The 26,099-nt window shown below is 45.5% G+C and overlaps 1 protein-coding gene across 1 annotated transcript in view; it reads right to left on the reverse strand.

Moving 5' to 3' along the window:
• Positions 1-7,119, reverse strand: part of PAPPA (pappalysin 1) — a 123,602-nt gene extending 116,483 nt beyond the window's left edge. Inside the window, exons 1-2 of the mRNA XM_089536842.1 lie at positions 7,098-7,119; positions 1,787-2,158 (exon numbers count right to left, since the gene is read on the reverse strand). Coding sequence (XP_089392968.1) covers positions 1,787-2,158; positions 7,098-7,119 — 394 coding nt within the window. The remainder of the gene's footprint in view (positions 1-1,786; positions 2,159-7,097) is intronic.
• Positions 7,120-26,099: the final 18,980 nt, after the last annotated feature.

Raw genomic sequence — 26,099 nt, forward strand, 5'->3', positions numbered from 1 at the left:
GCATCCTCTGAGGCTGAGAGAGTGTGCCTTCCCCAGAGAGATTGTCAATCCCCCAAACCACCGCACCTGCCTCACCCAATCCACTTCTCCTTTAATTTCAAGGGGTTTACTTGAGAGTAAGTGACCCCAGGGACAAGGCAGGGCTTCCAAACACACAGTCAGATACACAACTTTATCTTCTGGCATCACAAAGGTATCTCTCTTTTACACACAGAGAGAGACAGACAGACAACTTTTTTGTTTTCCCGCATTGTAATGATCTCTCTCTCTCTCTCTCTCACACACACACACACACACACACAGACACACACACGTGCAAACATTACACAACTTTGCCTTTCCATGTGATAAAAACATTCATTCAGTCTCTCTCTCACACACACGCACACACAGACACACGAAGGTACAGATACACACAAACGCACACACACATCACACTGTCACTCACAACTTTGCCTCCCAGCATCGCAAACACATCTCCTGGTCTCTCTTCCTCACACACATTCAACTCATACTCACAACTTTGTCTCTCCGTATCGTAAAGACATCCTCTCTCTCTCTCTGTCTCTCTCTCTCTGACACACAACTTTGTTTTCCAGCATGGTAAAGAGCTCTGTCTCACACACACACAACTTTGTCTTCTGGCATCGTGAAGCGTTCTCTCTCTCTCTCGCTCGCTCTCTCTCTCTCTCTCTCTCTCTCTCTCACACACACACACTTTGCGTTCCGACATCCTAAATCTCTCTCTCTCACACACACAAAGACACACACTCACATTCTCAACCTTGTCTCCCGGCATCGTAAAGACATTTACTTGGGGTCTCTCTCTCTCTCTCTTTCTCTCACAGACACACCCGCCCACACAACTTTGTTTTCCAGCATCTCCAGGATCGTTCTCTCTCTCTCTCTCTCTCTCTCAGACACACACACACACACACACCCGAGACACACCCCCAGACACGCCCCCGCCTTGCTTCGCACCCCGGGAGAGGATCGCACCCAGCAAAAACTGCCCCAAGCCCTCTCCGCAAGCCATAACAACAACAACAATAACAACAACAACAACAGTAGCAGCAGCAGCAGTAGTACTAGTAGTTCGAGGGGGATGCTCCTCCGGTTCCGCGCGCGATCCCAGTTTTTCCGCGGAGAGAGAAGCGCAAAAGGCACAGAGAAGACGGAGCGGAAAAGTCCAGAGACGGAAAGGAAGAAGGAAGGAAGGAGTAAGGAAGTGAGGAGAGAAGGAGAGGAGGAAAAGGAGGACAGGAGGGAGGAAAGAAAGAAGGAAAGGGAAGAAATAAGGGAGGACCAAAGGAGGGAGGGAGGGAAGGAAAAGGGGGGAAAGGAGGGAGAGAGGGAAAGAGAAAGTCGGAAAGAAGGAACGGAGAAACGTAGGAAGGCAAGGAAGAGAGAAGGAAAGAGGAAGGAAAGAAGGAAAAGGAGGAAAGACAGGAAGAAGGGAGGGAAGAAGGAAAGAAAGAAGGAAGGAAGGAAGTGGGAAAGAAAGCTAGGAGAAAAGGAAGGGAAGAAGGAAGAGAGGAAGTAGGAAAGAAAGTGAGTTGGAAAGACAGCCAAAGATGGAAAGAAGGGAAGCCAAGAAGGGAGCCGGGAAGCGGGAAAGACGGAGGGAAAGCCATGAAGGAAGGAAGGAAGGAAGGAAGGAAGGAAGAAGTGGATGGAGAAAGCAGGAAAGGGAGAAAAGCTGGAGCGGAGGGGAGGGAAGGAGGAAGCCGGGAAGTGGGAAAGCAAGTCGGGAAGCGCCGGAGGGCCGAGGGGCTGGGGGTCCTACCTGCCAGGGCGGCGGGGGCTCGCTGTCCGCCTTGGGGCCGGAGCCAGGCGGCCAGGGTGAAGGCGTGGCGGGGCAGCTCCAGGGGGGCCCTCAGCCGCAGCGCCTGCCCTCCGCCGAAGAAGAAGGCGCCGCGCCGATGGGGCTGGGGCTGGGGCTGCTCCCGCGGGGCCCTCCGCCGCCTCCTCCGCCGCCGCCTCCGCCTCCTCCGGGGGGCCTGGGGCTGGGGCTGGGGCCGGGGCCCGCGGGGCCATCGGGTGCCGCAGGGGCCCTCCAGGGGCCACGGGGAGCGGGACGAGGCCGCCGCCGCCGCCACCTCCAGGGCCACTGCCCGGGCCCTCCCCTCCAGACCCCGGGGCCCCGAGGAAGGCTGGGCTCCGGCCCCCGACAGCCCCAGAAGCCCCAGAAGCCCCGGCAGAAGCAGCAGCAGCAGCAGCAGCGGAGCCCGCATCCTCCCCAAAGAGCCCCGCCGCCGCCGCCGCCGCCGCGCTGCCTCTTCTTCTTCTCCTCTCCTCTCTTCCCTCCCTCCTCCCCTTCTCCAAAGCCCCCCCCCCACTGACACCCTTCTTCTTCTTCCTCTTCTTCTTCCTCCTCCTTCTGCGCTTTCCCTCCTTCCCTGCTCACTTTCACCCTCTCTCTCTCTCTGGTGTTTATCCTAGTTCCTCCTCACTTCCCCCCTTCCTTCCTTCCTTCCTTCCTTCCTTCCTTCCTTCCCTCCCTCCTTCCGCTCTTTCCCCCTTCTCTCCTTTCCACTTGCCTCCCTTCCTTCCCGGCTCACTTTCTCCCCTTCTCCTAACGCCTCCTTCCTTTTTCACCTTCACCTCCCTGTTTCTTCCCTTTCCCCCTCTCCCCGCTTCCGTTGTCACTTTCACCCTTGCTTCCTTTTCCTCTTTCACCTTTTCCCTTTCTTCCTTTTCCTTTCCCTCTTTCACCCTTTCCTCCTTCTCCCCTTTCACTCTGTCTCCCTTTTCCTTCCTCTTTTTCCTCTTTCAGCCCTTGCTTCTTCCTTTTCCCCTCCCTCCCGTTCTTATCTCTTCCCCTCCCTCCCTCCCCCTTTCCTTTCCTTTCCCTTCTCCTTTTCCTTTCCTTCTTCCCCCTTTCCCCTTTCCCCCTTTCCTTCTTCCCTTCCCTCTTTCCTCCCTTCCTTTCTTCCCTTTTCCCCTCTTTCCCCCTTTTGCGATGAAATGTGCCCCTCTCCTTCCCCTCTCTTTCCCCCTTCTTCTCTTTCGCTGCTCTTCCTTTCCTCCTTTCTCTCTGCCTCTTTCCCTCCTTCAACAAGAAACAGCCTGGACTTTAGAAAAGCAAAAGAAGAAGAAGAGGAGAAGGAGAAGGAGAAGGAGAAGGAGGAGGAGGCACTTCCCCTTTCCCCAAAGATGCTCGAATCCATTTAATATATGTTCCCCCCTTTTCCCTTTCCTTTATAACTGAAGCCACAACCCCCTTTCTCTCCCCCTCCACCTCTCCTTCTCTCACACTCCCTCCTTCCTTTTTTTCTCCGCTCTAATGAAAGAAAAAAGATGCTTTTTTGGGGGGGGGGGGGGGAGAGAGAGAAAGAGAAGAAAGAGTCAAATCCAAAAGGAGGAATAGACAAGGCTCATCCAGGATCCCCCCTTCCACCCCTCCAGTCCCCAAATTGGAATATATATATATATATATATATATATATATATATATATATATATTAAAATATATAATAATACATAATATATAATAAATATATAAATAAAAATATATATAATAAAATATATAATAGATATATAATAAATTATAATAAATTATAATATATCATAATACATAATATATAACATAAATAAAATATAAAATATATAAAAATAAAAATAATATATATAATATATATAAAATAAATAATATAGTATATAGAATATAGAATAATATATATAAAATTATACACACACACACATCTATATATATATAAATTATAGATAGATAGATGGATTTATCCAGAAAGGATCCTGTGACTAACAGATCAACTTGGATGTAGGGAATCCACCAGGTTGATCCCCAGATGAGCAGCTTGCCTGGATCCCTCCATTGCTTTGATTGTATTTATTTATTCCCCCCCTTCGCTGCCATTTTAATTCCTTTTATTGATTTATTGGGGGGAGGAAAGGAAGGAGGGGCAGTGGAAGGGAACCCACCGATCGCCCTTCCTTCCAAATCTAGGAAAAGTCTGCCAAACCTCTCCAAAATCTGCCTCTCCAAAAGGGTAGCCATAGAGAGAGGGACAAGAACACCCAACATCCACAGCATGGACAATCCTAAGACACCCCCATTTTCCAAGGTCTCCTCCCACTCCTTTGCAAATTACAATAAACCTCATCTGCATATTATTACTATTAGTATTAGTATTAGTATTAGTATTCTGCAGTGCCCACAGAGTCTCCAAACTTGATGCTCCAGTTGCCTGAGCCTCCTTTCCTTCGCCTCTCTCCTTCCCTCTGTGTTAAATTTTCTCCTTTCCTCCAATGATTTCCCTTCCAAAAGTTATGCAATCCCTTTCCCTCTCCATCAGTGAAGTTTGGATGCAATATATATATATATATATATTTCCCCCTCCAAAAATAATTTTTAAAGAGTTGCATCCAAAGAGTCTCATGGGAGCATCAGGGAGCCAAGAAAATCCTTGCTTCAGAAGCTGGAGCAAGGTGGCCATTTGTATGCTTTTGTGTCTCTTTTGCTTTGCTTTGCTGTTTTGTTTTGCAAAGCAAGGAAAGAAGAAGAGAAGCAAGAAAAGCTCTTGATTTCATCCGAGTTTCGAATTCTAGACGAAAATGTTGAAATTTGTAACTCAAGGGTTGCAATCCAAAGCTATTTATTCCTCGCTGGTTATCCATAAGCTGCCTTTCCTTCCAAGGAAGTGCAGCCACAGGTAAGACTCTGAACAGTTGCTCCTTTGCTGGGACAGCTTTGGCTGTTTTGTGTGGGAAGATGTTTATATATATATATATATATATATATATATTTCTTGAAAGATCTCAAAAGCTCCCCCTGACGGCAGCAAGAGTTTGGGATTTCTATTTTCCGAAAGGAGAAAATAAATGTATGCATGGATAATATCTTCCAAGGCTGCAGAACAGAGTCTCTCCGGGTTCGTTCTTGCAACTATTCGATTCCGAAACATGTGCAAATATAACCCCGACTTTCTCTCCTTTCCTTCATTCACAGATCTGAGAAGTAGAAAAGCCTCCCAATTGCTTGACTGGGAGATGCAACAGAAACAGTTGGAGCAAGATGGGATTTCAAGCTGTCATGTTCGGCGAAGGATTAATGTACTACTATTTGTACGTTACTGACTTAGAGCGCAACCCGAAGGCGACCCTCTCATAGGGTTTTCTTGGCGAGTTTCGTCAGAGCGGGTTTGTCATTGCCATCCTCTGAGGCTGAGAGAGTGTGACTTTCCTGAGGTCATCCAGTGGTTTCCATGGCTGAGCTGGGATTCGAACCCTGGTCTCCCAGTGTCCTAGTCCAGCATTCAAATTGCAATGTCACATTGGCTCTCCATTATTATTATTATTATTAGGCTTTCATTTCATTGCTAAGGAACATTTGGCCGATTCCTATGGGTTAAGTCTAAACCAGAGGTTCCTTAACTTTGGTCTTCTGGCTCTTTTGGACTTCAAAACAACCAGCTTGGCCAACATTCGTGAATTATGGGAGCTGAAGTCCAAAACATCTGGAAGAACAAAGTCTGGGAACCGAACCCAAACAAAGTCTAAATCCAAATCTTTCAAGTTGCCAAGTTGCAAAGGAGATCATCATCATCATCATCATCATCATCATCATCATCATCATCATCATCATCATCATCGGCTTTCTTTTCACTGCTAAGAAGTTTGATTCTCAGCGATTCCCAAACTCTAGTCCTCCAGGTATTTTGGACTTCGGCTCCCAGAATCCCCAACCAACAAGGCCAATGATATAAGATTCAGGGAGCTGAAGTCCAAAACATCTGGCAAACCAAAGTTTGGGAATGATATATGAACAATCTGTATATATAGGTAAACCCTATTAATTCAGCGTGAAACTAAGATTTTGGCCACTGTGGCTACATCCGCACCGCAGAAATAATCCAGTTTGATACTGCTTTAACTTCCATGGCTTGATCTATGGAATTCTGGGATTTGTAGTTTGGTGGAGGGGGCCAAAATGGAGTCTGCATAACCTTGCGATGTCCTCTGAACCTTCTTGGAACATGTGTGTGTGTGTGTGTGTGTGTGTGTATCCCATTTCACATAGACACATACATCTGGCTTGGTTTTAGGCTGGCCACCATTCCACATTGTGCATGTATTTAAAGTCTAGTTCCCATAGACCATAAAGTGTAGCAAAGATTAATTCACGAATCCAACCCCTGCCTCAGCTCCAAAAACAGAATGGTGTTTGCAGTCCATAAAGCTGCGGATTACAACCTTGGAGGATCCCAAAGCGTGCCTTGTTTTACTGACCTGCATAATAGATGCACGCAAGGTCTATTGTTAAGGGTCCCTTATTGCCAACTGCAACCGTGTTCAAAAACACGACGCAAATCCGCTCGCCTCAGCAGAAATGGAAATGGCTGCTATTATGTTTCTGGCAGCTTTTTTTTTAAAGAAGGGGGAAAAAATTAACAATATTATTATTGCATGAGAGCCACCGACAAGGTTGGTCCCAGGAATGAACGCACTTTCTTTGGCGTTACGATTCACAGCTCTTGCTGGGATAAACGGATGACTTTCCCCAGCATGCTTTGAGCCTCAGACTCTGGAGACCAGGGTTTGAATCGCTGTTCGGACATGAAACCCATTGGGTGGCCTTGGGCACATCACTCTCTCTCTCAGTCTCAGAGGAAGGCAAAGGCCAACCTCCTCTGAACAAACCTGGCCAAACAAACCCTGTGATAGGGCCACCATAAGTGAGAAATGCGTTGAAGGTACACAACCACAACAAGGTACAGGCTATGAGCAGTGTAGAAATCTAACAAGAACGTCATCCATGCTTTGTTTCACCAATGCATTTCTTGCTTCTCTCTTTTCCTTATTTTATACATAGCCCCAGAGGAGGCCTTTGGGGGAGTTTGTTGAGGCAGCAGCACACTTTTCCTTGGAGAAGGCTAAAGGCCGTGTAAAACTACAAATCCCAGGATTTCATAGGATGCAGCTACAGCACTCCAAGGGCAGTGTGGATCCACCGTTGGTCTCCAGAGTTGCAATCCAGTGCTCAAACCATTGACTCCCAGAAATGTGCAGATCGATTGAAGCAATATTTCATAGAGAGGAGACTTTTTTACAGGGGACCCCACATCCCATGGCTGTACCTCTCTTGGCATCTCGGTTCATACCTGGTTTCAATCCTTCTAAAATGTGATTCCTTTCACCGGCCCTGAAACCCATCTCCAACACTTTTGATCTTATGCCACTTTCCTTCTCTGCTCTCTCCTCCCTGGCTAGAAAGGAAAAGAGCGGAGCAATAGCTTGATGGATCGATCAGGGCAAGGAAAGCAAAGCAAAGCCAAGCCAGGACCGAATTAAATCAAAACATTCCACTCATACCACCTGAGAGCCTCGGTGGAAGGGAGTGCGTGCGTTTATGTGTCAGGAAAGCTTCTAGTTGTAAAGCGTGGGAATCCCAAATGCAAAGGAAAGCAAGAAAAGGGAACCCTTGAGACAATGGGTTGCATACAGGCTCAACCCGTGACTTGTTTCGATCCGGTAGAGAGCCAATGTGGGCAATTGGTTGGAGCACCAGACTAATCTGGAGACCAGGTTTGCCATTACCTCCTTTGAGGCTGAGAGTGTGTGACTTGCCTAAGGTCATCCAGTGGGTTACACAGCCGAGCCAGAATTCGAACCCTGGTCTCCAGAGTCCTAGTCCAATGCTCAAACCACTACGGCACAAATTTAGTCCTTTATAGAAAACAGCAAAATCAAGGTTCACTTTCGACATTTATATTTTCAAGCCATGGACAGTTTCATCCATGGATAATGAATCTGTGGATACGGTGTGGTGCAGTGGTTTGAGTGTGGACTATGACTCTGGAGATCAAGGTTCAAATACCAGTTTGGTGAAGGAAACCCCTTGGATGACTTTGGGCATGTTCTCTCTCAGCCTCAAAGGATGGCAATGGCAAATGCCCTCTCAACAAATGCTGCCAAGAAAACCCCATGATAGGTTCACCTTAGGGTCGCCATAAGTCAGGAAGGACTTGAAGGTAGGCAACAACAACAGCAACAACAATATGTTGTTTTTGTTTTCATCGGCCCTGTTCAATCTTGAATCCTCTCGACTCCAGTTGCGGGAGACAGGCGGGTTGTAAATCACCAGCAGTCAATCCATAGGCCATCTTAGCTTTCACTCCCTTCTGTTCATTTGCATTCTTTCCCCCTTTTCAAAATGACCAAGGAGCAAGGAGTGCATCAATAAAACACTGCAAGGAAAACATTCTTGACACAGTCGTATCAAGATTTCTTGATGACCTTTTGCAAAAAATGGTGCAAAGCTTGACACTGGCAAAGCAGTACTACACAAAAAAAAAGTGTATCACATTCACTGCTGCTTTTTCCGCTCCAAGGGTAAACATGGTGAAGATACCTACAGAGAACAACTTCCAAAATGTGACTACCTGCAGACGGCATTAAGATGGCTTTTGCATAGCCTTTTATGGCACATTTGGGCAGGGACCTTGTATAGTTAGGTTTCTAAAACATAAAGGAAACCTGAGCCAACATGGTAGTGGTTGGAGCATTGGACTCCGAACCTGGAGACCAGGATTTGATTCCCAGCTCTGCCATGAAGCCCATTGGATAACCTTGGGCAAGTCACACTCTCTCAGCCTCAGGGTAAGTCGATGGCAAACCACCTCTGAACTAATCTTGCCCAGAAAACCCCATGATAGATTTGGCCTAAGTCAGAAATGACTTGGACACAAGAACAACAACCGTGCCCTGTGTGCAGTCTTTCTTCTACAGACCTAGCATATCCAAAGCATGGAAGGATGAAAGAAGCATGAGATGTAGAATCGGGGTGTGATTTCCACAAATACACCCCAACTCTTCCGCTTTTGTGATGCAAATAATCAGGGTAGTGTTAAGGATGAAATAGGGTGCGTATTTTATTAGGCTAAGAGGTGCAATCTTTTTATCTTACCATTCTTCCAAGAAAACTCATAGATTCCTAGAACTGGAAGAGAACCCAAAGATCATCCATTCCATCCCTATTCTGCCGTGCAGGTGCACACAACCCAAACCTGACATGTTTTGGTTGCGTATGCAACCAACAAGGCCATCCAGCCTCTGTATAAAAACCTCAAAGACAGAGACGGTACCACAATCCAAGGCAACATGTCCCTCTGTCAAACAGCTCTTACCATCAGGGAGTTCTTCCCCACGTTTAGATGGAATCTCTTTTCTCTTCCTTTTCCTCAAAGGACCTTTTCTCCTTCCAACAACAACACTGCAAGGTAGGTTAGGTGGAGAGATAGCAATTGGCTACTATAATTCGACGACTAGTTAAGGGATTTGGATACGTTTCTCTTTGGCCTTGCAGGTGTTTTTGGCCACCAGCTCCCATCCATTTTAGGGGACGCTATCAACAGCTAGAGATTATAGGATTCACAATCCAAACTCACTCTCTACATTGCTATCCCTCTCCATTATTTTTAATCAGAAGAAACACCGGCACCTGTGCCTATAATGTCAGTTTCACAGCTGGAAGTAAACCTGGATTTTCTTCTAAGGAGACCTCGAGTCTCTCAAACGTCTCAACCAGCAGGGCTAAAATCTCTTCAAAAACACAAGCGCAAGGTGTTTTCTTTTAAAAACTTTCTTCTGAGACCAACTTTGAATTATTGTGCCCTATATTTTGGCTCGGCGTTTCCTGACTCCGCTGACGTCGTTTTTATTTTTTACATCTTTAGAAGGGCACCGAGTGAAGAAAACGGGGGAAAGGACACTGCGAACATGCCTTCTCTGTTTATATATTTATATCACAACACACCAATTCTGGCTTCTGTTTAACACTTTTCATGTATGGGGTGGGGGGGGGGGGAGAGAAAAAGAAAAGGAAAGCCCCCGAAGAAAATGATGTTGGCATCCAGGCAAAACCCGTGGCTGGAAATCCAGTGTATGGCACAAATGAGCAAAGCCGCACCCAGCTATGCCAACGTCTCTTCAATTGTTCTCTTGGAATGGTTTTCTTTTTCCTGTGCTCTTATAATGGGTTACAGACTGCATTATGAAAACATTGGAGGGACTTATTATTGAGCCAAAAGGTTCAGCCTCCTGTACTTCCACCTTCCCTGAACCCCCAAACCCAATATCAATTCATTTATTTATTGGGTAGTGTGCAATTTGGAAGAACGTCAATTCAAAATGGTCAGAAGGCATTGCTAAAAGCTACCAAGAAGGTCTGAGATGCTGGAAGGTGGAGCAGAAGAAGGTGACCAAAATGGCGAAAGGTCTGGAAGCTACCAAGCCTTGTGAGATATAGAGCTGGGTATGTTTAACCTGGAGAAGAGGAGGTTAAGTGGTGACATGATAGTCATGTCTAAACATTGGAAGGGATGTCATGTTGAGGATGGAGCAAGCAAGTCCTGGGCACCAGAACTGAAGACAGATATTGGCTAGCTGGAGCATGTCTAGAGGAGGGCAACCAAAACCACCAAGCCCTATGAGGAGCAGCTTAGGGAGCTGGTTTGTTTAACCTGGATAAGAGAAGGTTAAGGGGTGACATGATAGCCCTGTTTAAATATTGGAAGGGATGTCATGTAGAGGATGGAGCAAGCTTGTTTTCTGCTGCTCTGGAGACTAGGACACGGAGCAATGGATTCAAGCTATGGGGAAAGAGAGTCCACCTCAACATTAGGAAGAAGGTATTGAGGGTAACCAGACATCAGTGACACCAAAAGCAGAAATACATAGATGCACATTGTTTAATAGACAGCCAACAAAAAATAAACCCGACACATGTCTATGGAGTTTATCACGCTGGGGCTAATTTCGGCATTAAAGAGAGATTAAAGCGCATTTAAAGCATTCAGCAAATCAAGCAAAAATGGCAAGTAATTGCACGAATGGTTATCACACGCAATTGCGCAAATAAAGTGAGATCAGAAATGCATTGTTGCTGAAAGTAAAAAGATGTGCGTTAATGCTTCTTTGTGACCACTTTAATGGCGGGTTTTGTGCAAGTGAAACCGTTTCGTGCAATAATGCAATTTTTCCTGGATATTCATGGGATAAACCCCTGTGAGAAATTCTTATGTCTCTGAATTCAACAACAATATCTGTTCTCTTTTCCCTGGTTCTTAAATGCAGCCTCCATTTGGGATGTGGAGAGTCCATAACTATCCCTTTACTGTGCAGAAACATTCGTTTTCTCTTGGGGCGGGAGGGGAAGGGAAAGAAGGTAGAGAATGCCAGATATGGTTTGCTTTTGCAAATCAGCAAACTGTTAAAGACGGACACCCATAGCCTGGCGGTTTATGACAGAACATTTTCAATCTCTGCAGGCCCCCATCTCCTCTCTCCTGGCCATTGCTTTGGCCCAGCCGAAGAGAGGGCTGGCTGCGAGGAATTGTCAGCTACTCCGATAGCTGCTCAGATTTCAGCCACTTTTTTAGCTTTGGCTCCGAAGAAGTCTCAGAGCCACTCCGACCTCAGGCTTGCCAAGAAAGGCCCAAAACCACAGGAAATGCTGTACGACATTTGGTGGAGCACCGTCACGGTTTCACCATCCCGGCTGCCTGGAGAGTTGGGAGAAGAGCCCTCGAAAATGCCCCGGGAAGCATAAATATGAGATGTGCATTCCCCACATGGCTCCCCACATTTCCCTTCATCTGTCTCTCCATCTATATCTCTCCGCTCTTTCCTTGCAGGACCTCCCCAAATCGTTCCCGTCCCCCCCTTCTTTTTTCTGTCCTCGCTAATCGCTTTACCAATATTTCAAAGGCATTATGTAAGGGAAAAGAGGGTGGAAGTTATTCCTACTGACGCGGCCAATAAATCATTAACATTTCTTAACAGGAGCACCACCTCTGTCTGTGTCAGCCTTGTCGTGTTCGCTTTCGGATCAAGCCTTTCAAATTAAAGATTCATCCCCGCATTGAAATATTAATGCCGCGCTGCTGTTTCTGTAACACATATTAATTTCTTATGGCATTTCCAGGCAATGCATAAGTTATAAACTTTGTCTCCCACAGGAAGTCCGTTTGTCTTCCCTTTTCTCTGTGGGCATTTTGGGGGGGGCGTCCGGCCGCAGGGAAAGGCCCTTTTAAATGGAGAAAGGGGGAGAAATAAAGAGATGGTGGTCCGTTTATTCCAAGTGTACCCCTTCCTTCTCCTTTTGTCAAAGCTGAGTCCCGCTCACTTCAAATCAGTACATTGATTTTTGCACTTCCTTTCATCTCCTTCCTTTCTTCCATCCAGCAATGCCTATTTTGATAAGATGTTCTGCTTGGGACCTACGGTTTTGTCAATGGTCTCATATGTGTGCAAAAATTGTAATTTGGCAATGTCCATCTTCAGCTCAGAGCTGCCATGATGTTTCAATATATGGGCACCCGTTCCACAAGGCTAGAATTTATTCTCTGCAAAAATCACCTATAGCTGATTTGCACATGAGGAACGCTTTAGGGAACTGGATAGGTTTAGCTTGGAGAAGAGAAGACTGAGAGGTGGTATGATGGCCATCTTTAAACATTTGAAGGTATGGCATGGAGAAGATGGCATACACTTGTTTTCTGCCACTCCAAAGACTAAGATGCAAGGCAATGGATTCAAATGACAAGAAGAGAGATTGCACCTAAACATTAGTAATACTTTTTATACTCTAAGAGCTGTTTGACAGTGGAATGGGTTGAACGGAGTGAGGGTGGTGGACTTTCCATCTTTGGAGATTGGATGGGCATCTCTTGGGTAGGCTTTAATGGTATATTCCCGCATGACAGATGGTTAGTTTAGAAGGTCCTTGTGGTGCCTTCCAACTCTATGATTCTGATTTCTTTCCCCAAAATGCCCATGCGCAGTTGGCCACCAAACCAGAGGAACACAAAAGTATGATTGCTATACACTCACAAAGTAAGATTAAATTCCAGGAGCAATCATGACCGTGGAGACCCTTATTTATCACCGGTTGGAGAGAAGAAGGGAAAAACAAGCTTCTGAGTGACATTTGGGAAACATTAGTTGAGAGAGTAGGAATATATATATATATATTAACATCAGAGAATTTCCTTCAATGAAAAATGTCATACGGCGCACAGATTGAACACACCTGTGCCGAGGCAGGATCAGGCTGGAGGGATTTAAGAGTCTCCGACTCCTCGTTGATACGGAAAGGTCGGCCTGAGGTCAGCCCCGGCTTTCCTAGCAGTTTCCAAATCCATTTTCCCAGGATGTCTCTCAACAGCTCCGGAGGGATCATGAAAAGAAATCCACCAGCTCCATCACAGAGGTGCTTTTGCTACTCTAAGCAGGCTTGGATTTGAGTTCAAAGAGTCCACGGGGCCAAAGCCTTTTATGTGGCCACACACATTTCGGGCACGGGGAGGTCGTGTTTGAACAACTCCGAGAGACGCGTGCGTCGATATGTGCACATGCGGAGGGACACGCACATGTACACAGCAAGGATGTAGCTAAATGGACAAAAATGAGGGGATCCCCACCCCAACCCCATTAACTTGTCCTCCAGATGAAATTTTCCTTCTGTGCCCAGATTTTTTGCATTGCAGAGAGCGAGCCGTTTGACTGCATTCCTCCATGGCGGAATGGGGTTGAACTGGATGGCCCTTGAGGTCTCTTCCATCTCTTTGATTCTATGAGTCTATGGTACCCGACCTTCTCTAGCAACCAAAGCTTGCAAAGAAAGAGGCGGATATTCTCCCCCAAAGTTGCCAGCCTTGCAATTCTTCTCGGGCCAACGCAGCGAGACTCAAGACGGGTGAGGTAGCTGAAAACTCCAGAGTGTTCCGGAAGCTTTCCCACAAGTCTTTAAATGTTATTTATCAGAGTGTCAAATGGGCATGTGGCCCAGGTGGAAACGCACAGGCTGTTGAGCTTGCTGAAAAGCCAGACAGATCGTCGTAATATTAATTAAAGGCAACTGTATTTCACAAGGAGACCTGTGCCAAGTCCTTCCCTCCCTCCCTCTCCTCTCCGACAATCCTTTCGGGTTGCCTTTGAATATGTTTGGAGGGGTGGAGATGTTTCAACCCTGATTACAATTAGCACATTCCTAAGCGGCCCTGCGGGAAACAACGCTGGATGAGTTGTTTTCATTTATTAGTCATATTTGTTCTCTGCAATCTTCGGTTCTGTGGCCTCCTGGTGGCGCGGAGACGTCCCTCGGTCCTTGAAGACTACGGCCGGGGAATGCAATCTCTGGTGGATCCAACTCAGTTGTTCAGCAATGCCAGCTAGTGGTGCCCATGTCAGTGGGGGTGGTACATCCGTTCCAGATTTTAGTCCAAACCTCAAATGGAAATATCCAAGGTGGTGAATCCTAGCCCCCAAATACTGTGGATGCCTCAATGGAGTCTGGACTGAAACTGTCTACTATATGGAAGCCACCAGTCAACAGCATCTGCAATCCCAAGATAGGCCTTTGTTGTGGTTGAGTGCCTTCAAGACATTTCCGACTTACGGCAACCCTAAGGCAACCCTATCATGGGATTTTCTTGGCAAGATTTAGTCAGAGGAGGCTTGCCCTGTCCTTTCCCTGGGGCTGAGAGAGTGAGACTTGACAGGCCCAGGTAAGTACAAATCCCAGGATCCCATAGGACAGAGCCAAGGCGGTTAAAGCAGTATCAAACAGCATTATTCCTGCAGTGCAGATGTAGCCTAAGTGGAGTGAAAGGATCCTATCTTTGTACATATGCTGCCATGGCTTCTTCCTATGGAATCTCAGAATTGTTACTATTTTTATTTCCATGATGCCATAGAGCACGGTGGTAATGAATCCTAACCATGCCACGACAGTACAAATCCCACAGTTCTGTAGGCTAGAAGTATGGCAGTTCAAATGTCACCCAATTGCTATAATTTTGTAACGTGAAGGAGACCTGAGTCATTAATCGGGGATTAAATAAAATTAAATAAAATAGGGCCTGTGGCTGATAAATGGAGAAAATTGGAGGGTGTGCATGTCACGGCTTCAGATTCCAAGCCTTACATTATAAGCAGCCTACGCAGAAGAGCTGGAGAAGATCTTGGCAGAAAGCGAGCTCCTTTCTACACACACGCAAACACACTTGCCAGGTTCTCCAATTGTGCCTCCAGGGCATCCAATTTTCAAATAAAAGGCCTGTCGTCCTGCCAAAGAGGTTGTGCTGGGGCTGCCTGATCTCCTCACCCCATCCCATGCAAAGCATCCCACCTTCCAAACTTCTCAGTCGCTTAATGCAGAAGTGGGATTCCCAGCAGAGGTCCTGCCAGGATCTGTGGTCCATTTTCCACAAGGGGTTCCATAGCTTCCATCTATCTTGATCCATTTTTGACCCCTCGTCTCCACACCTCTGTACTGTCCGCACTACAGCAATGAATCCGGAGACCTCGGCAGCGCCTCTCGATATCCATCTGTTGGTGTGGTTTTCCTCCCCTTCTTTCTTTCCTCCTTGAAGGCAGCTTTCCTGAACTCTCCTGCAAGTTATTAGAGAGCTTTGGCCATCCAAGCAACGGCCTCCTCGCTCCCTCGCTCTCTTGGTGTGTGTGTTTTAATTCCAAAGTAAACGCTTTTGCCTTGAGAAACATGCAACATAGTAAACTAATTTGACTTGAGCTTAGGCGAATCTTTGGGGCTTTGGGGCTGTTTTGATCTGATCCCAGAAGTGGGAGTCTGGTTTCGGTATCTTGTTTTTGTTTTGGTTTTCCTCCGCTCTCTAGCTCGGGTTTGCTCACCATTGGAGGCTCGGAGGCCCCGGCCTGACAAGTTCTGCTTTATGCTACTTGCTTTGCCACCTGCATAGCTGGAGTCAGGTTTGGAAAGAAAGAAAAAAGCGCCTGTTTTCCTTCCCTTTTGCTTTTGGGTGAATTATTAAAGGGGGGCAAAAGAGGGGCACAGCAAGATCAGACTTTGGCCAGGGAGAAAGTGAATGCCTGGGACAGGCTGTCCAGTTTATCCCAGGCGCTATCTTTCCCATACGAAGTTGCTTTTCTTTTCCCAACTTGTTTATCTGATCTCTCCCTGTCCCAGAAAACTCTTGAGTCCCTTTTACAGTGAGTAGTTATAGTGCTACGATTCAACTTTAGCTGCCGTAACATCATCCTATGGAATCCTGGGATTTCCGGTTGAGGAAAGTTGCAGCGGATAGATATCAAGTGAACATTAGAAGGAATGTCTTGAGGGTAAGAGTGGTTCAGCAATGGAGGCGGACAGATTTGTCCTCCGTTGGCCCAAAGACTAGGGCTTGCCGTAAGAGAGGAGTAGCCCTCGGTGTGGGCGCATTGGTCAAAACTAGACAGCCAGTTGTGCCTCCCCATTGGAAAGAATTGCACATACAATTGTTGCCTTCTTTGTCTAACGAAGACAGTCAGACCCTGGCTTCCGTAGGACAGAGAAGAACAAGGAAGGATCAAGCTAACAGGTTTTCAGATAAATAAATGAATAAAACTCTTTGGTAATATTATTTTTACCCCCAGTTGCAGCTTCAGGGTGGCTTCCATGTTTGGGATCCCTCCCCCTTCCTATTTTGAATTTTTGAAAAGTTTATGCTTAATGACGGTGCAGACGGATTATTACTCACTCCAGCTTTACTCACCTATTTCTGTGCACCGGAGTCTGGCAGGGTTACTCACCTCCGTGAGTCATCCTGCTCAGCATTGCGGTGGAATGGAGGGAGTCGGGGGAAGGAATGAAAAGGCCCCTTTAACCTTTAAAAACAGATGATCTTTTCCTTTCAATATATATATATGGTTTTGCTCATCAAACAGTGATAAAAATGTGGAGGCACAAGTGGGCAGGCAAGGAGGCCATGTGGTTTATGTGACTGCTTCTTCTAGGTGCTAAAACCACGAGGTGGCATTTGACTAAGGCTGAATGTGGAGTCCAGTCTCCTCCAATTTGTTTTCCCCCATGAGTTGCTCAACCCAGCTTGGCAAAATAATTACTTCTGTTCTCTCTCCACTCCATTCAGATTTCAATAAGAGGAGAAGTCCAAAATCTCCCCGAGTTAAACAAGCAACAGATGAACAAAAGAGTTGCAACATAATGTGTCCAAGTGGTGCCATCCTGATGTGCACCAGCGCCCAATGTGCATCAGACCATGGCTCAACTCCAACACGACACAATGGGGCCTGTAAAGTCATCCCTCCACATTTGCTGGTCAAGCATTTACAGATTTGACTATTCAGAAATGAAGGTATTTGCCCCTGCCACACACACACAAAAGTTCTCCCTAGGTATCTGTAGGTCATCCAGCATAATTCTATGGGCAACGTCCTCCAGAAGTTGTCCATAGAGTTTTGATGGAAGACCTAGATCCTCCAGGGGGATACTATGGTCAACTTCTAGTGGAAGATGACCATAAAGTTGCACTGGAGGACCTACAGATGCCTAGATAGCTGTTCTCATCTATCTATCTATCTATCTATCTATCTATCTATCTATCTATCTATCTCAGGTCTATAGTTTTAGTTTTCCACTTTCACCTGAGGGCATGAAAGTTGAGGGCTGACAGTACTTTGTAATGTGATGTTGAAGGCTTTCATGGCCAGCATCCATAAGTTTGTTTGTGGGAATTTTTGGGCTATATGGCCATGTTCCAGAAGACTTTATCCCTGATGTTTCACCAGCATCTGCGGCTGGCATCTTCAGAGAATGCTGGCATGGAAGAGAGTGGGGTATATACAGGGTCATATATATATATATATATATATATATATATATATATATATATGAGAGACTCTCTTCCTTGCCAGCATTCTCTGAAGATGCCAGCCACAGATGCTGGCCAAATGTCAGGAATAAACTCTTCTAGAACATGGCCACAGAGCCTGAAAAAACCACAGGGAACTTATAGTACTTTGTAATGTCATGGCAGCCTTTATGTGAATATGGACATTGCAAAACGACTCCGTTCAATGCTGTACAGATGTAAGGTCGTTTATGAAGACCTGAGTCCCAAGAAGAATGCCAACTGTTCTTTCCATCCAAGTAGAACCTTCAAAATTTGGAACCAAAACTGGGGCAGATTTCCTGCCCAACTGACACAGAAGCCACCAGCTGCCACTGGTTCAAAGCACTCCATGAGGTCTGCCGTATGCTACCAGGCAAAATGTTTAAAAAGGTGGAAAGAAAAAAGCAGGGATAAATTAGTTACAAGGATTGCCCATTATTGAATCACTGGGGGTTGTTGGGGGAGAAAAAATGCACATGATGGGAGTTCCAGAAAAACAAGTCATCTGCTTTCCTCGCTGCCAATGTGAGCTTTAAGAAAATATGGTTCACATTTGCAACTGGGATGGCCAAGTCAATTAACCTCTTTTCTCTCTTTACAATTGTTGCAGGATGCTGGCTCAGAGGAGGTCACCAAAATTGCTCTTATCCTGCATTCTCCTCCTCCTCCGGGGATCCTTTTGCAAAGATCTGCAATCGCTTTTGTGAGCGCGGTCGATTCCCGGTTGGCCTATAATCACTGGGGGACACCCCACATTCCTTCGGATATTTATAGCATTGGATTACTGTCGCTGTGTGCTAGTTATGAGATCATTGTAATATCACAAGGTCCACAGGGAAGGCTCAATAATAGCAATTTTTTCTTGCCCTAATACTCTCCAAATAAGCTCTCAACCTTGCTTGTTTTTTTACTCCTCCAGCTGCCATGACCCACCTCAAGGGTTTCCTTTGGCGTTCCAGCACGGCTGTTCTTACAGAGAGCTATCAAGTTTGGACACTTCTAATACACTTCCTTTAATTCTCTTTGTATAAATCAAAGCATACATGTGCATTCGTGCATGGTGTGGGTAGAGGGACACGTTGAGCAAATAAGGTCTTTGCTGTCCCTCGGAATAGGAATTCCGTTCCCCAATGTTTCTTCGGTTTCCAAATTTCCAGCCTGGCAGTTGCGCATTTAGAAATATAGTTTAGGCACCCCCAAAGGCGAAGATATGGAAGAGTCTCAAACAATTGCCCACCATGAATGCATAACCTAGAGGCATACATTTGTGACTGGTTTTGCATTTACAATCAATAGACTAGGGAATACATAGGGATCATGAAATTCCCCCAATCTGGGAAGCAGTTGCTGTGCACAACAAAGGTCTGTTCTGTTGATCAGAATGCAGCAGACTGATGTTTCTACCTGATCCTCTGCTAGTGATCTCTGGTGCAAAGGGGAATTTCAATGGTCACATTAGATATTGCTTATGGGAGCAGGATGGACATGTTAGTTATCTTCATCTTGATTGACAGGAAAGGAGACTTCCATGGCTTGCACCAGCTTCTGCAGCAGGATCAGAAGTCAGGGCAGGAGATGCTACTTAGCTATGCAACCAAGGTAGATACGTAGCTAAGTAGCTAAGCTAAAATTGCGTTCAATGGATCTATTCAAATATTGTGCATGTGCAAGGAGGCCTTTCCATGCACGCACACTTTGGATGCAACTATAAATATGTGCAAAAATTCATGCTAGGCTTTCACATATTTGCCAACACCATACAGCTGGGAACAACCCATTGGATCAGCTGTTGAATGGTGATACAACACATAGGTAAATCCATCTGCTTCAGTGGCTCTAATCTTGTGAAGTCTAACTATAGGATTGAGGCCTTTACTGTTATTGTTGTTGTTGTGTGCCTTCAAGTTGTTTTTGACTTATGGTGACACTAAGGTGACCGTATCATGGGGTTCTGGGGGGCTCCCACAGTGAGTTTCCATGACCAAGTGGGGAGTCAAACCCTGATCTCCAGAGTCGTAGGCCTGCAAACATGCAATGCTTCATCAGAGAGGAAAGAAAAACAAATTTAGTAACTTTAATACACCTTCATGGGTCAGAGGGACATCCTGTGATATCATAAGGGGACATCCATCATATTTTGGCCCCGACATCTCAGGGCATGGGATACTCTGGCCCCAGAAACCCTACTCACGGAGTTGGATGGACAAAGTAGGAAAGCAGAGACCCAGTTAAGCATGTTGGAGCATGCATAAACTGCTGTTGATGCTTAGTTTTGCACGGTTAAAGACATAATCAGGGCCTGCCCCTGTGAAATCACAAAAGGTTGTCCCAGGGTCTCCAGTTTTGATTCAGCAATGTGTGTCTAGAATAGTCCTGATCTGGCAACCATAAAGAAAGGTGAATTGAAAGGACACATTAAATACCCCCTCTTGCACCCTGGAGGATTTGGAAGTGCTATGGGCCATTTGGGGCCAAAACAGTTGACCCCTCCAAATTTAGGGGGGACAGTGAGAAGTAACAGTGATCTTTCTTGGGGTGCAAAATAAGCCTTTGGGTGCATCTGACCCACAGCTTGTACTTGGCCTCTCCCTTCCTTATAGAATAGCTCCCATTTCATCCCAGAGCAGAAACAGTTGTGATAACAAGGCAAGGTCCCATCAGATGAAACTCCCAGGAGCTTCTCAGCTTGTGTTTCTCCTAACCCACTACGAAGAAACAAAACTGTGTACACCAGGGAACTATTTGTGAAAGAATGCAAGCAAAGGAAAGGAAGAGTGAAAGAAAGGGACCCATCTGGAGGGAAGCTAAAAGAGGGTATCAGAATACAAAATATGTTACCTAATAATTCATGTTGTTTCTGACCTTTGCCATGCTGGATCAAGGGATTTCCGTCTTTACACTTTGTTCAATGTGGCTTTAATCTTCTTAGATGAGACGAGAGCGTTTTTAAGTGACTTTGAGCATGGAACCTTAACAGGGGCAAATGCCAGCAAGGTCTCGCCTACTTACTGTCGCCGGATCAATATCAAGGCAGTAATGGGCCATCTGGTTTTGTCAGGTTTCCTTCGTCTGTGTACAGGGCTGGCATCATGGCTTGGTATTGTTGGGCACCTGTAAAGATCTAGACCTGAATAGGATGCCAGCGTCCATATCTATAGCAAAGGTGGGAAAGGGTGATTCCTGAAGGCAACTATTAGTTCCTCAGTCCCTTCCAGCCCCCTCAATTTATGGATATGATTGTTGGTCAGTTTGTTGTTGTTGTTGCTGCTGCTGCTGTTGTGTGTCTTGTCATTTCCAATTTAGGATGACCCTAAGGCCATAATCGTGGTTTTTTTATGGGTTTTTTTGGGTAATGTAGCCATGTTCTAGAAGAGTTTATTCCTGACATTTCACCAGTATCTATGGCTGGCATCTTCAGAGGATGAAGAATTAATTTGGAGAGAATTCTCCGATGATGCCAACCACAGATGCAGGCGAAACATGCAAACATACCACCAGTTCAAGGGATCTGATCAAGTTGGATAATAAGAGTCATGCGATGTATCCGTGCAATTTTGTGTGCACACAAAATGGAGCCAGCATGGTGTAGTTATTTGAGTGTTGGACTAAGCCTCTGGAAACAAAGGTTCAATTCCCATTTTGGCCATATAAACCTATTGGGTGATTTTGGGCAAGTCAATCCACTGAGTTATCTTGAGCTCTCAGCCTCAGGAGAAGGCAATGGCCAACCTCCTCTGAACAAATCTTGCCAAGAAAACCTTATGACAGGTTCACTTTGGGGTCACCACAAGTTGGAAGACACACAACAACAATAATATTCAATCAAATGTGGACATATTTTGTGCATGTACTAAATGAGATGTGAATTTAGCCAAAGTCCTCCTTCCCTCAAATCAGCGACATACGCAGAAAGCAGAGAGAATGCTCTGATGCTTCACAAGAGAAATGGAAACATTGGAAAAGCCAGTGCTTCTCAGTGTTTGCATCTCCCAACGCTTTGGACTTCAGCTCCCAAGATTCCTATGCACTAGCTGCACTGGCTGCGAATTCTGGGAGATGAAGTCCAAAACATCTGGAGGAGCAACGTTCGAGAACCACTGAGATATAGCAAAACATCCCATGTTTTCATTCTGAGCGGCGACTCGAGAGCATCAAGCGAAGTGTTGGATTTGTGACTCATGTCTCAGCGTCTGCAAAAACAACACAGTCAAAACATTTGCTCTTTCCCTCTTTCTCTGGTGGATATTTGTGCATGGCAAAGCCACCAAGCAGTGTGAGAAATCCAGCAACTCTTTGATGAACAAATTAATTTTATGAAAAGCGCCAGACAGAAGCTTGGGAGAAATGAAACGTAAATGAATGAAAAGCCCTTCAAGTTTATTTTCCTCTCTCTCTCTCCCTCTTTTTTGGTTGCTGCTGCTGCAAAGACCTGCTTTTAATTTGAGCTAATATTTCAATTATAATCCCACTGGATTATTTTTCCATAAGCGTTATGTTTCTTCTGAGATACGCAAGTCCTCCTGGACACAAGCGACGCCGTTGTTTCTCTTTCTTGGAAACATTTAACAACCACCAAAAGAACTCGCTTGTTAAAAATATATTTGCTTTTTCGGTCCTTGAGTTTGGAGCTCCTTCTGGTGCGTCTGTAAAAAGGCTGAGGGTTTTAATTGGGCTTCCCCCCCCCCCTTTTAAAATACTAGCAAAGAGGGAGAGAGATCGACCAAAGGAAATATTTATTACATGGTGATAAAAATGGTTGCATCATGATGGGGGTTGCCTGGCTGACATCATGCGAGGGATGCCCCTTGTTTAGTTTTGAGCCAAGATGTGGGCAAAAATGAGCCTTAAAGACATAATTGCTTCTAAAATAAGCAAAGCCGTAGGCTTTCAGAATACCAAGAAAGAAATACAGATGACAGAATTTCACCTTGGACTATATTGTTGCATCTACGCTGTAGAAATACAGTCGGCCCTCCGTTCTGGGCCCAACGCATAACGGGAAAACTGTGTATGCTCATGCCCCATTGAAAACAATGGAGGCGCATGCATGTGGCATGGCGCAGTGTGCGCACCATGGGCACACGCCGTTCATTTAATTCTACCGCGGCTTCAGCATAAGCTGAAAGCTGCATAATGGAAGCCCGCGTACTGTAATGCAGTTTGGCACCACTTTCAACTGCCATGGGTCCATCCTACAGAATGGTGGGATTTGTATTTGGTGGGGCATCCACACTTTGGCAGAGAAGGCTAAAGACCTTGTAAAACAGATGCTGGCGAAACGTCAGGAATCAACTCTTCTAGAACATGGCCCCATAGCCTGAAAAACCTACAAAAAACTATGGATGCCGGCCATGAAAGCCTTCGACTTCACATTGGAAAGGAGCCGTTTCACCAGGAAGAGGGACTGAGGACAACAACCTCTGAAGCCTGAATGTGGATTTCTACAGTTTGTTGTTTCACAGTGAGCCACCTTTTATGTCGAATTTCGCTCTGTAGCTCCAAGGTAGGATGGGATAAAGCTCTAAGGAAGCATACTTAAGGTTGCTTAACATGGATTAGCTCTGAGAGCTGAGCTGAATAAACACTTTCAGCATAAAAAGGGAGTTTTCAGCATGACCGTCTCCACGCTAAAGATACTCCAAAGCGTATCTGTTCACATCTGTTTATTGCTCTTCACATCCTACTGTGGTTTTGGCATCATCCTTTTTTTCTTTTCTTGTTTAAAAAGAGGCCCTTCCTCTCTCTAGGAATACTAGGATTTTCATATCATGGATCAGAGTTTTCTGGCTACACCGAATGGGCCATTGAAGCAAATGAAGCCAATTCAGAGTGAGGCTGTTGCTTGCTCCATATGGTCTGCTTTCTCACAACTACCTTTGTTTGGTTGCTATCTAGCAATAGGTTTCGGATATTTATCCAAAATCTACCTTCCGTTAATTCTAGACCATTGGATCTACTGTTGCCCTAGAAGGCAGAGAAAACCCCTTTCCCTTTTTGTATGTAAAAGGCATTGAAATATTGGATATCCATTGAAATATTGGATATCTTCTTCCAGCCCTCTCTTCTCCAGGTGACACATATCAAGTTCATTGCTTTGGTCCAGCAAGTGGTGAGAGGTTGGGGTAGAGTTGCTCTAAACCAGTGGTTCCCAAACTTTGGTTCTCCAGATGTTTTTGGACTTCAGCTCCCGGAATTCCCATTGACCAAGCTGTTTCAGAGTTTCATTTTTAACCCCCATCCTCCATCCCAAATTTTGAATTTGGTCAAAATGGCTGGAACCCTGTTGGTTTATCTAAATGATAGTAGACCTATTAACTCAACTGCTGAATGGTGGATCAACACTTGGGAAACAGAGATTCGGCGTTCTTACTCTAGTTGGGTTTAGCTGTAGGAATGAGGTGAAGATGGACATTTCTCCTTCAAGATCAACAAATGCAACTAGAGACCTGTCTCAAGGAACTCAATAAATCAGTGCATAGTTGGAAAAAGGTCAACTTTTCTGCCTGTATCTATTCTCAAAGGCCTTCTTCAGGGTCTATTTGAACCTTAACAGCAGAAATTTTTGGAGCTGAACCTCTCACCCCATTTACAGGACATGATGCTGAGCCTAACCATAGGAATCAGGCTGAGATAGACTTCTTTTTTCCCTATGCACCTTCCTTTGGATTTCCACGCCAAGCTGATTCTTCCGAGAAACAAGTGGCAAGGAAGTAAAGGAGAAAGCAGGGAAGTGTATCATGAGGAATTCCTCTGACAACAACTTCAAACCCAAAGGAGACTTGCAAGCTGACAGTTGGGCGAGCTGGATGTGGAACAGATCCTTAAAAAGGCCTTCATAACAAACATCCACAAGGTAAGAGGCTTTGAAAACACCAAGCAAACTCCCAAATTCATTGCAATTGATGTTTTTTATATTCTCTTACTCTCTGTGTTGCATCCCTTTCTCTCTTTCCCCCTCCACTCCTTGACCCGCCGTGGGTAATGGTTTTCTCGAGACTCCCACATAAATGTATATATATATATATTAATTTTGCACACAGCCCAGAGGATTTCCTCCTCCTCCCTGCCTTTCCCTGTTGCCTCAAATTGTGTCAGCGGTTGAAAATCATACCTAAGTAAGTAGCGTGTGTGTATTTGCATGCCATAGCCTTGTTTTCAGCTCCTCGGAAAAATGGACCGTCAACGTTATATATTTAAAGAAAGGTTAGAACAATAAAGTGGGGCTGGCCAATGTTTCTTTTTCCACTGCTTCTCACCTCTGGAGACGGTAAATGCTGAGTAACTTCTCCTTCCCCCACAACACCACGCCGTCCCCAAAGGTCTTGGTGTTCCTCCTTGTTTACTAAATGTCTGAAGGGATGTCAGGAGAAACCCACAAGGCCACCTATTTAAACAGAAGCCATTCCACTTGTCACAGAAAGGTTTAATATGGAGCAGGGGGGCACTGCGCAGGCCAGGAGGCAACCTTTGGGAATGGTCGGTGTGGGTTGGATGGTGGTCAAATGCTTTCTCATTGTGGGCAGCTTGTGGTCCAGATCGCCATGGACTGGAGCCATCCTTGGTGTTTGGACATGTGTGGTTCATGAAGGAAATGGAGCAAGAGCCTTTGCACACACCGAAGCTGAAAGGGCAAAAGCCCAAGAATAAACGCATTGCCAGATCCTCAGAAGAACGTAAAGCTTACATTTTGCTCTGGTGGTTTTGTAGTTTGGAGAACTTGATGGTGAATTATGATGGCGGAAGTCAGACAAACACCTTCACAACTCACATTTGGTCATTGGAAAGTTTGGGATTCCATTCTCACTACCCAATGATCAAAATCCCACCATCAACTGGTTTCTTGCAATAATACAGTCTAGTTATACACTTTTTATTTGCCCAGAGAAGTCATTGTAAGTGACTATTTATCTTTATGGAGTTATTCCCAAGTCGTGAGTGAAGTAAATAGAAATGAGAGTGCACAAAGAGATGCCAACTAAATCTTCTTCATAGTTCTTACTCCATTTATCACTAGACACCTCCAAGCGAAACTACCTAAAGTAAAGGTGGATCATCTATAGGAGGCCTACCCAGCTGTGTCTTTATGTAGTCAAACTCAATCCTCGCTATCTCCAGCATCACACTGGCCCCTAAATATGTAGCATAGAGACGCACCATCTAGAAGGATCATATGTTTGTTGGCCAACAGGCTGGAGATGGTTGCCAATAGTCAAGAAGGATGGAATCATTCATGTTACTCCCTTCTGTCTCTTGACGATGCGCAGAAGGTTGATGTAGAAAAGACTGCCACTTGCAATCCCAGCCCAAGTGAGCGTCTTTTTCCATATACATGAAACTCCTATAGTCGTCAGAATAAACAAAGGATTTCGACATCGGGAACCGTCTGCCAACACCACTGAGACCCTTGTTGGGGTCTTCCAAATTCCAGTC

The sequence above is a fragment of the Sceloporus occidentalis genome, unplaced genomic scaffold (genome assembly GCF_023333645.1).
Source record: "Sceloporus occidentalis isolate IW3139 unplaced genomic scaffold, rSceOcc1.0.p SCAF_8, whole genome shotgun sequence".
Lineage (NCBI taxonomy): Eukaryota > Metazoa > Chordata > Lepidosauria > Squamata > Phrynosomatidae > Sceloporus > Sceloporus occidentalis.